Raw genomic sequence first — 16,364 nt, forward strand, 5'->3', positions numbered from 1 at the left:
ATCAGAACATGATTATCAGTAAAAGATACTCAAAGTTTTAAGTTACTATTATATAATCATTGAAGCTAATAAAAATAAGAAAATGTTATATACATTGCATATATACATTGTTTTCCAGATTGGTTTTATCATACTTAATGGTATTTTTTATAAAAGGGTGTTGAATTTATAAAATTGGTACTTGAACCTGTTTCAAGGGCCAAATCTGTTAATGTGTATCAAAAAACCTTAAAAATGTTTATAACGTTTACCCAACAATTTGACTTTCTTGGAATTTCTCAGGCACTTTCAGAAATGTTTGTTATGGCATCATTTTTCTTTAATTAAGGAACTAGGAACAACCTAAACAATTAATAGGAGGTAATTGATCTAAAATTTTGATGAATCCATAGGATTCCTAAGGTTTCTATCAGAAAAGTAATTTCCAAATTAAAAAAAAATCTTCATGATATACTAGTGAGGAAAGGTTACAAACAATATAGTTGTATGATGCCATTTTTTAGTTTTATAAAGAGGGAAAAAACAAAAGGTAACCTGAAATGTTTATAGTGGTCCATCTATTAGTTTAAAGTTTATAGATATAAAAGTCATCTATTATCAAGCACATTGTTCTTGTCTTCATTTCCCAAGTTATGTCCATTGAACACGTATCCACCTTTGAGACTTAAGCAAAGCAAACTTCTAATTTTAGGACAATAGAGCTATTGATATTTGATCTGATAATTCTACTTTGGAAATTTCATCCCAATGAAATTACCTATTGAATGTGTCAGGGTTTTCGGGGGATAGTGGGGAGGCAAGTATAATTTATACAAACATTGTCAGTGGGAGCATCATCAGGGTTAGTGCCAGAAGTGGGGGTGTGGGGGAAATACAGCCAACTGTCTATTAATAGAGGAATACAATGTAATTAGTAAAAGTAATGTACAAACATCCAGATGTGTCCAGAAGATAATAACTTGAGAAGATAGAGCACAAAGCAATACTACCCACTGATCACTGTTGTACTAACAATTATATAAATTAATATTGTTTAGAATAGTATTTGGAATTAGAGTGATTTTCAGATTTGAATACAAACTATGCTTTTTTTTTTTTTTGTAAAATTTGGTTAACTCGAACTGTTTTGAAAACTAAAAGACTATTGATATCCTTTCTCTGCCTCTTAATACCTCTACCTTAAGATGCCTTTGATCTCTTTAATGTTACTCAGTTTTCTAGTCTTAAAGGTACTTTTTTTCCCTTATTGGGTACTTTATTAGATTATTCGCTGGAACTGTGTTATAACACATCTTACAGCTTACAAAAATACAATTAAGCAAATCTAACTTGGAAAATACATTTCCATCTACAAGAAAATATACACATATATATTAATATGTGCACACACATTCTTAGGAATAAATAAGATATAGTTGCACCTGTAAATTTAAAAGTTTATTTCTGTTGCCATGTTTCTGTTCTGTGCACCCATGTCTCATTGTTAATGAAATGAATATTGCCTCTGGTACTCTATGACGATAAGAAAATGACCTTTGTTTCAGTGAAACAAATTCCAATCAATTCCAAATTGATCTTATTGCACTTAAACTGGTATTTTATATCCCAACTGCCTTAAGTGGGCAGGTTAAGAATTTTTTAATTTTAAAAACTCAACATTTGTAGTTTTAAAAGATACCAGTTTTAAACTAATAATGTGGATCATGTTTATTATTTGAAACACTTTTGATGACGATATTCACCACGTGGTATTTTATGTGATTTTGTATTACCTAGGAGATACTAGATGAAAAGCAAGAAGTAGAGCTAGTAGTCTGGACTGGAGGAAAGTGGGAGGGGCTTATTGAAAGGAATTGTCATCTATTATTAACGTGATTACTGTCATGTAGTTAAATGCTTGTCTCATAAAATACCTCGATTTGCATTGACTGTGAGAACCTAATTCCTATTCTCCCTAGAAGAGAGGAGTACTTAGGTAAGTGAAAGATGAGTCAGCATCCCATGTGTTTTGATACTCCAGTGAGCACTGCCTCCATCCTTTGAGAGGTACAGACCCCTGCGGAGGTTTCTTGAGGCACTGTCTCTTGTTTATCTTCCAGACCAGCTCCTGAGATTTCACATTTAAGGCAGGTTGGGGATCATCACCTCTACCAAGTTTTTCCTTGCCTGAATTTACCCCACCCGTTAGTCTAGCCTAACTGACCTCTCTGGAGGCAGCAACTGTTGACTTGTTGCTTTGTTGGTCTCTAGGCTTCAGTGCCTCTTAATTCAGTATATACAGGGGTAAATGTATAGTACTTTAACTGTTGACTGTAGAGGATGGAGTTCCGTGTTACAAGACACATTTACTTTCTAATCATGAAGCAGAATTTGTTAAGAAATTATGCATTTTTTTAGATCTATACAAAGAGCAAAAAACAACTTTCCTAGAATAAAAGTTGGTAATTTCTTCTTTAGCTTAAAGGTGTTCATTTAGCAGCAGCTGGGTAAAATTCAGTATTAGAGGTAAAAAATGTAATTTGTAGCTTGGAAGAAAAATTGAAAACTGTAATGTAAAGACATCTTCCAGATCTCATTCATTGGATTTCTAAATTTCTTTTTTTTTCTTTTAAGATTTTATTTATTTATTTGACAGAGATCACAAGTAGGCAGAGAGGCAGGCAGAGAAAGAGGGGGAGGCAGGCTTAGAGAACCCGATATGGGGCTCGATCGCAGGACCCCGGGACCATACCCGAGCCGAAAGCAGAGGCTTTAAACCACTGAGCCACCCAGGCGCCCCTGGATTTCCAAATTTCTTACCCAACTCCTTAGAAGATTTCATTAAAACAATTTTTTAAATTACTGAATCTATATCTATTTAAGACTTTGCCACCCAGATTTGAATCTCATATGTATATATAGAGTTTGTTAATTTTTCAGCGTGTATTGTAGTACATAATGATTAACAACCAAACTGAAAGTTTGGAGTATCTAGAAAATGTGCTACTGGGTTGTGTTGTTTATAGTGTTTGTGAAAGTTAAATTCTGAATAAATCTTAGGGTACAGCACTAACAGTGGTTTCTTTTTTTCTTTTTTTTTTTTTAAGATTTTATTTATTTGTTTGAGATAGAGCAGGAGCAGAGGAGCAGAGTTAATAGGAGAAGCAGGCTCCCCACTGAGCAGGGAGCCTGATCCCAGGACCCTAGGATTATGACCTGAGCTGAAGGCAGACACTTAACTGACTGGGGGCACTCCTAATAGTGGTTTCTTATGGACTGCTATTTTTTTTCCATAGATCTATCAAGAATGAAATTTTCGTGTTGCCTCAAGTTCTCCATTTTGCCTTGACACCTTAGTGCACATATGAAGGCCCCATTTTCACCCCTGGAGTAAAAAGGTCTTGGCAGTTACCTGGACAGATGAGCCATCATTCACATCTGCACATATGTCAGATGCCTCTGATTGATAATGGTGGTTTCCTAGTCAACCCAATTCTTGTCTTTCTCAAGACAGAGCTGCCTATAGTCCTTACCTTTTTTTTTTTTTTTTTAAATCAGGACTGATCCCTCAGATGAAACCAGTTCACCATTTCTGCTGTATACCAAAGGCATCAGTGTACTATTCCACAGCATGACAAATTCTAGAGGACAGAAAGCCTCTACATGAATGGTTTTCTCTGCAATACAAACATCTTGCTTTAGGAAATACCAGTGAATTTTGGGGGGAGCATAACAATAGAAAGCAAAAAAAGCCATGAGCCTGTAATATAAAACAAGGATGTGTTCTTTTAATTACAAACACATTCCCCCCTCTCCCCACCCTGGGAGAAACAAAACAGCAGTAACAGAAGGGTATCATAGTTTCAAACAACAAGTATACTTCAAACAAGTGTGTCATTGATTTATTTCATCATTCAGCAGGCAGTGAAAGGTGTTCTATAATCATGTCTGCATAGCATAGCCGTATTTGAAGATGTTGCTATGATGTAATACTACTAATCATGTTGGACCTCCGATCTCCATAAGCAGAAATATGGTTAATGGGGTGTATGCCTCATTAAAATGTAAACTTTTATATGTTCTTTCAAAGTGATTATTTTGGATAGCATATAAAAGATCACAGACTGTTTACCATAGTTATGGTTATTACCAATTGATTCGTGTATTGTCATTAAAAAATGGAAGTTTTGGCTCAAGAGCTAAAAACTACCCAATTCTACCACTAGACAAGAAAGAAAAGAGATGAGCTTTTTTGGAGAATATTGTTTCAGCATGGCCTTAAATACTAAAACAAAAATTACTAAGTCTGAAGCCTCCCTTAGTTAATACTGGCTAAGCAAAGAGACAAAACAGTATTCATGATCGTTAGAGCCTTTCTACCTTTTTCTTTTGAAACTTCCATTAGATTGCATCCATAAAATAAATTTAGTGTTAGATTTCTCTACTAAAATCAGAATATCGCATATTGAGGCATATAGAATGCCATCATAAAAATAAATAAGGAAGGACCCATCATTCATAAGTAGTGTACTGAAACAACACAGCACCGTTCTTGTTTGTGACTGTATGGCATGCCCAAACCGAATTTTAAGTTCACTTATAAAAGTAGTGTTGGTAATGGCCTTTAGCCCCAAGACCTGCTTCAGATCATACAATAGGCAGCAAGTTGCCTAGAAGAGCAATTTTTAACTTTTAACTAGAGCTTTGTCCCCAAATCTTTGACAGAGAAACTGTTTATTCCCCCAACCAGTGCTAAAACCCTGGTTTGGAACTTGACAGTCTGATATGTCTCGAACAAAACAAACAAAAGGGAGTTTCTCTCTTGTTACCCCATAGCAGGTAGACCAGTACCACTTACCCTTACTTTCTAAGTATGGGCCCAGCTGCTGAATGAGTAAGAAAGCAAAAAAGGAGAGAGATTTTTCTACTTCATGTAAAATAAAAGGAGGAGAGAGATGTCAATGTTGTGCTCTGCACTTGCCAGATACAGAGATGATATTTTAGGATTGAGCACTTAAGTGCTGGAAAAGTCCATCACAGCAAACCAGTTAATCACTTTGCACCTCTGGAGAAGGGAATGGGGTTTGGGACATGGTGGAGGACAATGGGTGGTGAAAGGCTCTTTAAGTTTTAATTGTATGTGACTTTATAGTTGAATTGTTTGTAATCAGAATGTAGTCATGTATTATTTATGTCATCAAGTGGGGGGGTGGTGCAAAGAATCAGATTTTGCCAAATAACAGGGGAAGGGTCTTTGGGGCAATAATAATGGGATAACAGATTTGAAAGTGTCACAGGACACTGAAAACCAGTATGGCAGGAGCAGTGTGGACAGTGGCAGGTGGGGCAGGACCGATTGATGGGAATGAGCTTGCAGGTGTCTTGCATCCCCTCATAAGGACTTTGGATCTTATTCATAGGTGATGAAAGACTAATTAAAGTAGAAATTATATTTCTCTACATATGCCTAATAATAAAGCATAGCAAAAGCATTCAAAGTTACCTTTGAAAAGGTTCATCTGTACCACTGTCACTAACTCTTTGTTCTTCTAGTCTTTACCCATCATACTTTTTTTTTTTTTTAACCTGTTTGTAATCGCAGTCTGTATATCATTTTGTGTTCTGTTTTCACCCAATCTTACAAGAATTTTCCATGATACTACTATGGAAGATTTTAAGCAAAGGAATGATATGATCAGCTTTGTCTTTCAGAAAGGTTACCCTGGCAACACTACAGAGATGGATTGGATGGAAAAAGAATCATAATGGGCTTAAAGAATAGGGAATGTGTTCAAGAGATGTTTAGGGAGTTCTTCCCCAATGGTCCATAAGAAGAGAGTTCTAGCACAGACATGGACGTTTCTTCCTGAGCCCACGTTGGTAGTTGAGAGCAAGCCTTACTCCTCAGCCAGATAGAAATGCTGCCTGGTTCCTTTTGGAAACCCTCCTCTGCCTTCAATATTTTATGCTAGTTTCAGAGATCTGATTTCATTTTGAAGTAGGCTGAGCTCTGAAAGTCTCTGCAGAGTCTAACCCAGTGATGGGTTAGCACAGTGCATGAAAGCCGTTTTACTTGTGTTAGGCAGCTCTTGCAGGTAGCGCACGGGGAATCGTGTTATGTACTTCTTCAGCTACTTCGCAAGGCGGTTTTTCCAGGGGTCAGCAGTGCATGTATGTGTGAATGATAGGGGTTCTGAAAACATTTTCTTGAATGAAACTAGTATTATTTTTATTATGGTAGTATACATTAATTGAAAAACTTGCTACATAAAGTTATTTTCCAAGATGATGTATTAGGAAGGGAGCACTAGACTTAAGCCATGGGGTAAATTCTGCTGTTGCTGCCCAGTCTTGTAGATTATGCTCACAGGGCAAGTCATTTAATCTCTCTGGTGCCTAGTTTCCTAAAAGTCTAGAACTTGTAACCTTTGATTATGTGTATGCCACCATTTCAGCAATTCTTTTTTCTTTTGGCTAGGGATAAAAAATGTTTTTGATCTGTAGTAGCTGAGAGAATAATATACTGTAAGTTATATTTTGTCAGTAAGAGCATGGGGGCTATTAGCAGATGTGGTTAGGGAAGCTTGTGAACTAGTTAGCACTGTAAACAGCCTTCATTAAAATCCTTAATTTTAAGGTTGTTTGATCTGTATTTGAAGGATATTCTAATCTAGTTTCACTGTTATTTAGCAGACTGGCAAAATTAAATACCAAGTAGACAGCCTAGTAGGGTAAGAAAGGTTTGGGGGTTGCTCTCCCCAACCCTTTCCTCTCTGTTCATCCAACCCCCTTATCTTCCTTCTTCCTCTCTTCTTCCTTCTTGCTGATGAGGGCATAAGTCTCACATGTCAATATTGTACATACCACTGTAGCAGATTGTAGATGATAGTTAATCCTGTATATTTTTAGAGACTTTAACACTATTTGGAATTTTACTTCTATAAAATCTCACTTTAAGTTTTAGCTTCTCTTTATTTAAACATAAAAATCTCACAACTGTTTAGGTCATAAAAAATTCCTCTTCACTAACTCATTTAGAAAATACTTTAATAAACGGATTCTCCAAAATTTATTTGTTAAAGCATAGGTGCACACTTTGGCATTTCAAAAAAAAAAAAAAAAAAAAAAGATATCCGGTGGCTCCTTCCTTTGCTATTTAGAATTAAGTCATCTTTGAAGACACATTTCCCTTAAAGTTGCAAGACATTTTTTACAATTGAAAGAGTTGGAAGGAACCTCAACATTGTAACTTCCCATCAGATGCTCCACAGTAATGAACAAAGACTCGGCTAAATAAGCCAAGAATAGCTTTATTAGCTCTGCCTGGAGAAAAGCACTGTCATATTTGGGCCTTCCTAATGTTTGCACATTGCTTTGCATATATACACATAATGTTTCTTTGGTGACTTCCTGTGTTTGATTTTAATTTTTGAGTAAATGAGATTTTGTAAAGGTGGATATGTTATATTGGCATAATGTCTATTTAAAAGAAACCACTACTGTCTACTGAAAAAAAAAACACTATTTTGTTTCCACAGAAACCTGCTAATATTTTAGTTATGGGTGAAGGTCCTGAGCGAGGAAGAGTAAAAATTGGTATGTTTTATTTTTGATAAGTCACAGTGTAGCACTCTTTTAAAACTTTTGCAGACAGCAATATCACTTCTAACTTTTGCTGTAATGATATGCCATATTCATGTAGTTCCTTCTGATCAAAGCCATTTCTAAAGAGTTTACATTAAAAGTGAAAAATGTTTCACGCTCTTAAAAGGTGTCAGACAATCTTTAGAGATTGAAATGTTCTAATTATAAAATAAGCCAGGGAAGTTTCTTAGAAACCTTTGCCTTCATTAAAAATAGCCTATGGAGGTGAGTGGCTTCTCTTCATGTTAGAAGCCAGCCTCACCTTTAGTCACAAAGGCATAAAGCAAACTAGTAATTAACAGCATCAGTTCTGTTCACCTGAGCCAGTTGAGATCAGAACATATGCCTCTGTTGACCTTTCAACATTAGGAATTACAAACTAGGAAAACTGCGGAGGCTGGAGAGGTACAGAACCTTAAGTTCTAGAAGGCCTCTGCCTAAAGGGAAAAGAAAGTTACAAGCATTCTGTACCTTGGCATGTTTTCTAATAGCTCTGTTTTCTTATATATCAGAGCAAAATTTTACCCAGTTCTGGTCTGGTACCTATAAGGATAAAACTGAATTTTTAAATTCTGTTTTTTTTTTTTCATTGTCATTTCTAAGTTGTCTTTGTCACATTTATTTAGTTTGTTTTGTGTGTGGGTAGAAGAAGTGTTGTAACTAAATTATGTTAATTTAAAGGCAGCAGGGTTGTGGGAGTATATAAAAAAAGTAAAGAGTACTTTCTGATTGCAACATTTAATATAAATTCAAATTATCAGCTAATTTGTACCATTTAATGGACAAAGAAAAACCTAGATGTTCCTAACCCCTCTTCCCCATCCTCCCCTATAAATTCCCCAGATCTCACTTTCCACTTTTAATTAGACCCTCAGAATACTCTTTTATCATGCAAACCTCACAAGGTTTTTAGTATCACAAACATTTGATGTACCTCGGAGTACTCCTAGGCATTGACTTCCTTTGACAGCCAGACCCTGTCAGTACTTAACTCTATAGGGTCACCAAATGCCTTGTAAGTCCTGACTTGTGTTTTAAAAAGCCCAATTTGGTTGTATCAGGTTCTTCAAATATAAGTTCAAAGTGTGCAAAATAAAAAAGACCCAGCCAAACAGTAGTTACAGACATATTTTTTTTACTAAGATTTGGAGAAATTTTATATAACAAAATAATCTAGTTTGGAATTATATGTAATGCATATGATGTGAGCAGGTTTGGGGGATACTAAAGGCTTTTAAAGCATTCACATTTAAGAAGAAATATTAGTTCTTCTATAAGCCAGTATTTAGTAATCTAAGTCATGGTTTTAATTCTTTACCAAATTTCTGTGTTGGTTTTTTTTAACCTCCGTAATTAAGAAGGTTAGATGAGAGCCTCCTTCATTAAAAATATATATTAGGAGAGCAAAACCAAACAAATGGTGGATGAATCTTGAAATTTTTGATAGGTGGTATGAATAGGTGATCATTCATTCAATGTGTATTTGATAAAAGCCATGTGTAATGACACTAGATAGATACTAAAAGAGATGAAAAAAGACAGTTTTTGCCTTTAAGATTACAGTTTAATAGGATAAACAGTCATGCCTGAATAACTACACAACATATTAAACTGTGTCAAATGCCACAGCTCCATTTCTGAGGTAGGAGTTTATGACATTTGTCAAATCATTTAATTTCTTCTTTTGAAAATTTTTTCTTTTTTCCTCCTGAAAAAGGAGGTGATTGAACTATATCACCTTTTAGAAGGTCTTTTCCAGCTTAAAAAAATTACTATGATTCTTTCAGTTAATAAAATTCAACCTAAATAAATGGGGGGAGATAGTGGTATTAACATACTGTATAGTCATGATTATCCCAGTGACCAGGCTTATTGATGCAAATAATGGAAAGCCTTACTATAACTCAATTAGTTTCTCAGTGCTTATAACCAATACAAAGAATGGACATGAAGTTTAACAACCCTGTCCCCCGTGGTAGCGTGACAGGCAGAAAGAAATCTGCCCGGAGTATAGGGTCATCCTTGACCTCTGCAGCAAGCATATCTATAACCCAGGTGAAGAATTCAGCACATTTTCCCTATCTTAGCAGTGGTAAAATTAATCAGTTAAATTTGTAAAAATATATTGACTTAACATTATTATTATCTTTATTTACAGCTGATATGGGCTTTGCCCGATTATTTAATTCACCTTTGAAGCCTTTAGCAGATTTGGATCCAGTAGTTGTAACATTCTGGTACCGAGCCCCAGAATTACTTCTTGGAGCGAGACATTATACCAAAGCTATTGGTGAGTATATCTAATTAAAATTCCATGGCATTTTAAAAGTGGCTTTGTTATTGTAAAATATATGTATTTCTGTGTATTAAATCAAATAATACAGTAAACTATAAAAATAAGAACAAAAAGTGTCCTAAAATTCCACTACTTAGAAACACCATTATGAGCATTAGGAATGTATTATTCTAAACATCTCTCTCTTATAGATATTTTAAAACTTCTTAAATATATGGGATCATACTGTGCATTCTAAGTAAAAATATATTTTAAATTTTACTTGAGAAGAGAAATAAGCACAGTAAAATTTCTAAACCATTAAACTTCAGACAAATGTTTTTTTCACCAAAAGAAATACTTCTAAAAGATCCCCTTGGGAGTTAAGGAGAAAAATTATGGAAAAAGTAGTTTAGGATATCTTAATTCACTTTTCAGTTTTTGATTATGTTGATTACCTCCGTACTATTAAGAATTGGGAAATTAGTGCTCTTTTACTTCTTCAACCTCCCAGTTTATAAGCTGTGTTAGAAATACTGTTGTCGTTGTTATTATTACTACTTTGTTGATGTTTACAACCTTTATTTTCTATTTACAAACTATAATTCCCACAGTTTATACTCAGATTATATATTGTAACAGATTCAGTGCTAAACTACCACAGTCCTTTTTCCACACCTTTCCCATTATTGACATCTTTATTGTGCCTCATTTTATTTCATTGAATTTTTTCATCGTGTTCTTTTCTTATGTGCTTTTCTTTTCTTTTTCCCGTTGTTATATGTCTTTACTGTTTACCTAACTTGCTGTGTTCTCCAGAATAGCATTAAGTCTGCTTTTGTTTTTCTTGGTTGATTCCATCCAGAAGTCTTCTATGCTATGCTGTATTGTGGACTGATTTTCATCCTGGCTTTTCTTTTCTTTTCTTTTCTTTTCTTTTTTTTTTTTTTTTAATTCCTCTGAGTTGGACGTATTTCCTTCTGTGCTTTATTATTTTGCGATAACATATTCTCAGCTTGCTTTGGAAAGGTGTTGTGGAGGTAAATTTTCTCGTTCTTGTATTTCTGAAAAATGTCTGTGTCTTACTATATCATGCAGTTTGGCCAGGTTTAAAATTCTAAGTACAAAATAACTTTCCTTCAGTATTTGATGATGCTCTTCCATTGGCTTGTAGCATCAGTGTTGCTACTGAAGATTCATGCCCGTCTTGTACTCATTCCTTGGTGGCTTACCTGGGTGGTTTTTCTTTCTGAAAACAAATAGGATTTCTTATCCTTCTGTTTCACAGTAGTGTACTGACCACTTGGTAGGCACATTCAGTCTGAAATTCGTATTGCACAGCCCATGTCTGTGGAAAACTCTTAAACTAGTCTTTGATTTCTTCCTCTCTGTTTTCTGTGCCTGTCTTTCCTAAACTGAGTGTGGGCATATGTTGGACTACTTACTGGACTACTTGATATCACTTTTCCTATGTTTTTCTGCCTTTGTCTTTTTTTCTCTAAGAACCCCTTCTTATTCTCTATTAGTTTTTTGTATTATTTTATGGGGGGAAAAAAGCATCTCAACTATCTGTGAGGATGGTGATAACAGTGCTTTTTAATTGTTTGTAATTTGCTGTTTTCCTGAAATAATTAGGTGTTTTCTTTATAGGCTCTCTTTTTATTTATATGTCTCGGTTTCTCCCTTCCATGTGGCAAGTGTTCGTCCACTATTTGTTGACCCTCAATTATCTCTTCATATTTAAGAATCAGCTTACAGAAAAGTGCTTGGGAACTTTGTGGACATAGATCATAGGGCTCGTTGAATGGCAGATTTCAGAGTGATCTAGCAGAGAACTACCGTTAAGAGGGGGATCCCCAAGTGCTAGCATGTACAAGCCTTTGTCCTGAGGCCATTCAGATTCTTTAAAGGAAGAGTCTTCCAACTTTAGGTCCTAGTTTTGTACCTGGTAGCTTCAGGGCAGTGGAGGAGAGCAGGAGAAGGAGAATCAACTATTCAAAACACAGACGTTAGGAAGAAAAAATAATACAGACTTTGTAGCTAGTCCTCTAAGGACAGAATCTTCCAGAATTGTACAGGGCAATTCTGCTTCACACTCAGCAATAATATTGTGGCCTGGGGTCTTCTCTGAGCTGTTCCATCTGCCTTCCGTCTTCCCCGAAGTAAAGTGTTCTTATGTATCTCTGCCTAGATCAGGTCTTTATATGGCCAGTCTCTCTCTCTCTTTCTTTTTTTTTTATTCGGTTCTTAGTCAAAACACTACTTCTTCAGAGAGAACCTCAATGATCACGCAGTCTAAAGTAGTCATTCAGCCTTCCCCAACCCACTTCCATCTTACTGTCTTGTTAGCATTGTATAGTATCTAAAATCCCCTAAAATAGATAGACCTTGCCTAGCTGTCACCCTAGTAGGCACTGTATGCAGTGAGAACTCAGTACTCTTTGTTGAATGAGTGAATGAATGAATGAATGAATGAGTCAGTCTTATCCCCAGTGATCTCCTCCTGTTCTTTTTATTACTATGGATTACTATTAACCTTTCTTACTTTGCTGCCATTTCAGTGTATACTCAAGAAGGGAAAGAAGAAATGCTTGTGATCATTCCCCCATATTAATCCTTAACCCAACATGTCTTTCTTCAGAAAATCTTCATGTTCACTAATGTTCATAACTGCTTTGAGATATTTCATTTTATAAAAAAGTAAAGGCAGATAAAGTTAAGTCAGTTAGATACAAGACCTCTCTGTACTATCTTTGCAACTTTTCTTTAAGTCTAAAATTACTCCAAAATAAAATGCTTATTTTTTAAAAAATCAATTAGAAGGAAAAGTAAAAATTACTGAAGCTATATTATTACTTACACATACATTTGGTTATCTTTTTTATAAGTATATTCTGAGTGCTTAGAATATAAACTAATATGATGCATAACTATTTTTTCCACCTAGGAAATGAATATTCAAAAGTATTGTTATTTTTGATAAGACATATTAACAGACTACACAGATAAGGTAGTGATTGCCTGGGACGCCTGGGTGGCTCAGTGAGTTAAGCCTCTGCCTTTGGCTCAGGTCATGATCCCAGGGTCCAGGGATCGAGCCCCACATCAGGCTCCCTGTTCAATGGGGAGTCTGCTCCTCCCTCTGCCTGCTACTTCCCCTGCTTATGCTCTCTCTCTCTTTCTCCCTGACAAACAGCTAAAAAATTAAAAAAAAAAAAAAAAAAAAAAAAAGATTGCCTAATCTTAGCTGTTATCCACTGAAAACTTTGAATTGATTTAAATTAAGTAAAAAATAAGCCATCACAGAAGCTAGAGACTCTAACTCTATTATCTTTTTCTCAAGAAACTTATATTTTGTTGTGAACATTGCAGTTTGTATAACCTGTTATTCACTAGGACAAGCTGCAGTCGGCAGTTTTGATGCAGGACTATTTGTCACAAAGCTAAACTACTAGCAGTTTGGTAGATTCCCTTGTTCAAATGGCTTTATAATTTGCAAAAGAGAAGTCCTTTCTTCATATTTTTCCTCTCTTCCTCCTTCTCATCATCCAAATTTATTGGATAATTATTAGCTAAACTTTTAAAATTAAGAGAAACCAAAATGTATGCAAATTAATCCGACTTATAGCCTTAGAGTTGTCACGCAGGGTGGGATGTGTGTGTGTGCTTGCTCACATTCGCACACATGCTCACCCCCATGTAAAACATTTAGTTCTTCAGCCTCATTGTTTGAAAGTGAGAATTTAGACTAAATCATCTCTTAGGTCCTCTTCAACTCCAAAAGTTCTGTGACCCTGAATAAAACAGTTGCTTCTGAGATAGGAAGAATATAGAGGGAACAAACTGGGGTGCAGATGACTGAAACCAAGGTCAGGCCCGACCCTCTGCGGTGGTGATCCCTGCCCTATGAACACCTCACTTGGCCAAGAGCAATCTTTAAAACACTTTTCCTTTATGAAGACATTGGCTCAAAAATGTTGAATATGGGTATTTTTCCAATTACTTCTTTTTCTGAGAGAGAGAAATTATATGTAAACCATTTTTAATATAAATTTTAAAGAATAGAATAAAGGAATAAAAATGAAAACCTCTTCCATGATTCCAGTCTTTCCCACACAATCCCATTCTGTTACTTATGTAAGTAGCCTGAGGGTCCATTAAAGTACAAATTCCCCACACCACAAGCTACTTACCAAGAACTTGCCTAGCATTTTTACTTCCCTGTCAGATGGTTGTAGTTTGAGCAGCTAATAGAAGAACTTTTGTAGTTCAGTGCACAGATTACTTATTCACTAGTTCATTTTAAGGGCATCATTTAGAAGGGTGAAATCTGTTAGTGCAGTTTGGTGGATTATGTTAAACTGAAGGCTACTAAGAAGCAGCAAAGAGCACAGGGAAAAAATGTTCCCGTCCTCTATTCCAAACAAACTTTAGTGCTGCAGTCTTTTATTCACTTGTACAAAACTACAAGCTGAATCATTAAGCCAAAGAGAGTAAATAATAGGTCAGTAAACATTGTACTCCCAATGACAAAGTTTAATTCAGTTTTTGAGTATTTGGGGGTTTTGTTTGGTTGACTTCATGGAGAAACCTGAAAAGGGAGTTTCAGTCTTTAATTAATCATCACTGAAGCAGTCTTAAAGTTTTACTAAAGTATGGACTTTTAAACTCAGATGTTTGTTCTCAAATAACTGAATGCCCACTAATTACATGGCATTCTATTAAGTGAGAAATAAGATACGGAGAATGAGAATTTACTCTTTTATTAAGGTAGAAACTTGCTGTTAATACATCTATTGATTAATACATTATTTAACAAGCTCCCCCCCAATTTGGGTCCAATTAGTCTGCTAATTGCTATCTACTTTGCCTAGTTAGCTCAATAGCTGCACAAAGCATCGCAGAGTTTGAGAAGTAGATGAGATTTATATGTTTTTACTTTGGAAAGTCCTAGAAGGAAATAAAGTAGGGCAGGTAGGCAGGAAAGGACTTTTCCATGAACTTGGCACATTGTGGGGGGGGGTGGGGACAGTTAAGATAGTTAGGAGAGACTTACATACACAGATTTAGAAATTTTTCTAAAATAATAACCTGTGTAGCTAACTTCATGATTAATGTCTGGATCAGGATTTTGAAGAAAGGAAGGATGGTGATGAGATTGCCAAAAGGTAAGAGAGAATAGAAAAGATAAAGAGAAGAAGGTTATAAGGGTAAGAGTAAACAAAGGCGAATAAACTATTTCTTCCTACTTTCTGACCTTTTATTTTAGAAGCAGTTTGTCATTTTAAGGATATAGCTACACCACTTACTTACCTCTCATCTTCCTTACATGTTAGTTTTCTTTAGTATTTTTCATAGCTAACCAGAATGAGTTGTTATGGTGTCTTCTGGATGCTATGAGTAGAGTTTTAAACATGCATATTAACCCATTGACCCTTTTTGTGATGCTCCTTAGCTTGCATATCTTTTCCTTTGATTAAGATTATCATAAGTCAAGTTATCACATGGGGTACATACATCAAAAGAATAATCACAAAATAATTTCTCCATTTACTTTCTGATACTAAAAACAAAATTGGCTAGTATGTCTTCATACTTTTCTATATGCTGGTATTGGCTAACTTGGTTCTCATGATGTGGGAGAAAACAGATATGTAAACCGTGTCCTTTTTAAAAATCACTTGCTTGTAGTTATGGTGTATAATCTTAATAAATAGATGATTAACTTGTTATGCTGAAATCTATAAATGTGATAATTTTACCTTAATTATCTATATTCTAATTTTAGATTTTAGGAATTCTGAGTTATTTTATAAATTAAGATCTTCTTCACATTTTCTATTTATGTGACAATTATTAACATACCTGAACAATTGGCTTTAATAAAATAGTGGTTTTTATTTTTCCCTCTATAGTTGTTTATATTTACCACAGGTATTGGTTAGATCAATCAGAAACGACTGATTGAGTGTCTGCTGTGTTCACACCATTGTACTTAGCATAGAGAAGTTAACTTTGCTGGTTTAGGGCTTTGTTAAAGTAGGAACTGAATAATTTCAGTTTTAAATTCTGAAGTGGCATGTAGATCTTTCCTCTATTAATAACAGTTCTATTGAGTAAAATTTTAATATAAATGAAAGTTAGCTTATATCTTAAAGTGAATGAGAGGAATTTGTTGTACTCGAGGAATCCATTTTGCCTGGCTTTTATGAGTAATTCTAGTGAATTTATACCTATCGTAAAGGTAGTATTTTGCTCCCTATTTTCTTATCCTTATTAAATTGCAAAATCTGACTCCACTGTAGCATAAAGAAATCCTTTGAACAAAAAACCGTTCAAGTAGAAATGCAGTTTCATTAGAATATTTGAGATCAGGCATTATCTTTCTCCTGCTGTAATAACAGCTTGCTAACTCATGATAGCATGAAAGGATAATTATTAGACTTTACAAATTAGCAAATACATA

General features: G+C 35.1%; 1 protein-coding gene across 2 annotated transcripts in view; it reads left to right on the forward strand.

Annotated features, from left to right (window-relative positions):
* Positions 1–16,364, forward strand: part of CDK8 (cyclin dependent kinase 8) — a 118,430-nt gene that overhangs the window by 90,350 nt on the left and 11,716 nt on the right. For both annotated transcript variants that reach the window (XM_032838289.1, XM_032838288.1), the window contains exons 5-6: positions 7,518–7,575; positions 9,782–9,913. In XM_032838289.1, the coding sequence (XP_032694180.1) occupies positions 7,518–7,575; positions 9,782–9,913 (190 nt within the window). The remainder of the gene's footprint in view (positions 1–7,517; positions 7,576–9,781; positions 9,914–16,364) is intronic.

Source organism: Lontra canadensis, unplaced genomic scaffold (assembly GCF_010015895.1).
Source record: "Lontra canadensis isolate GAN:19392208 unplaced genomic scaffold, GSC_riverotter_1.0 scaffold103, whole genome shotgun sequence".
NCBI classification, from domain to species: domain Eukaryota; kingdom Metazoa; phylum Chordata; class Mammalia; order Carnivora; family Mustelidae; genus Lontra; species Lontra canadensis.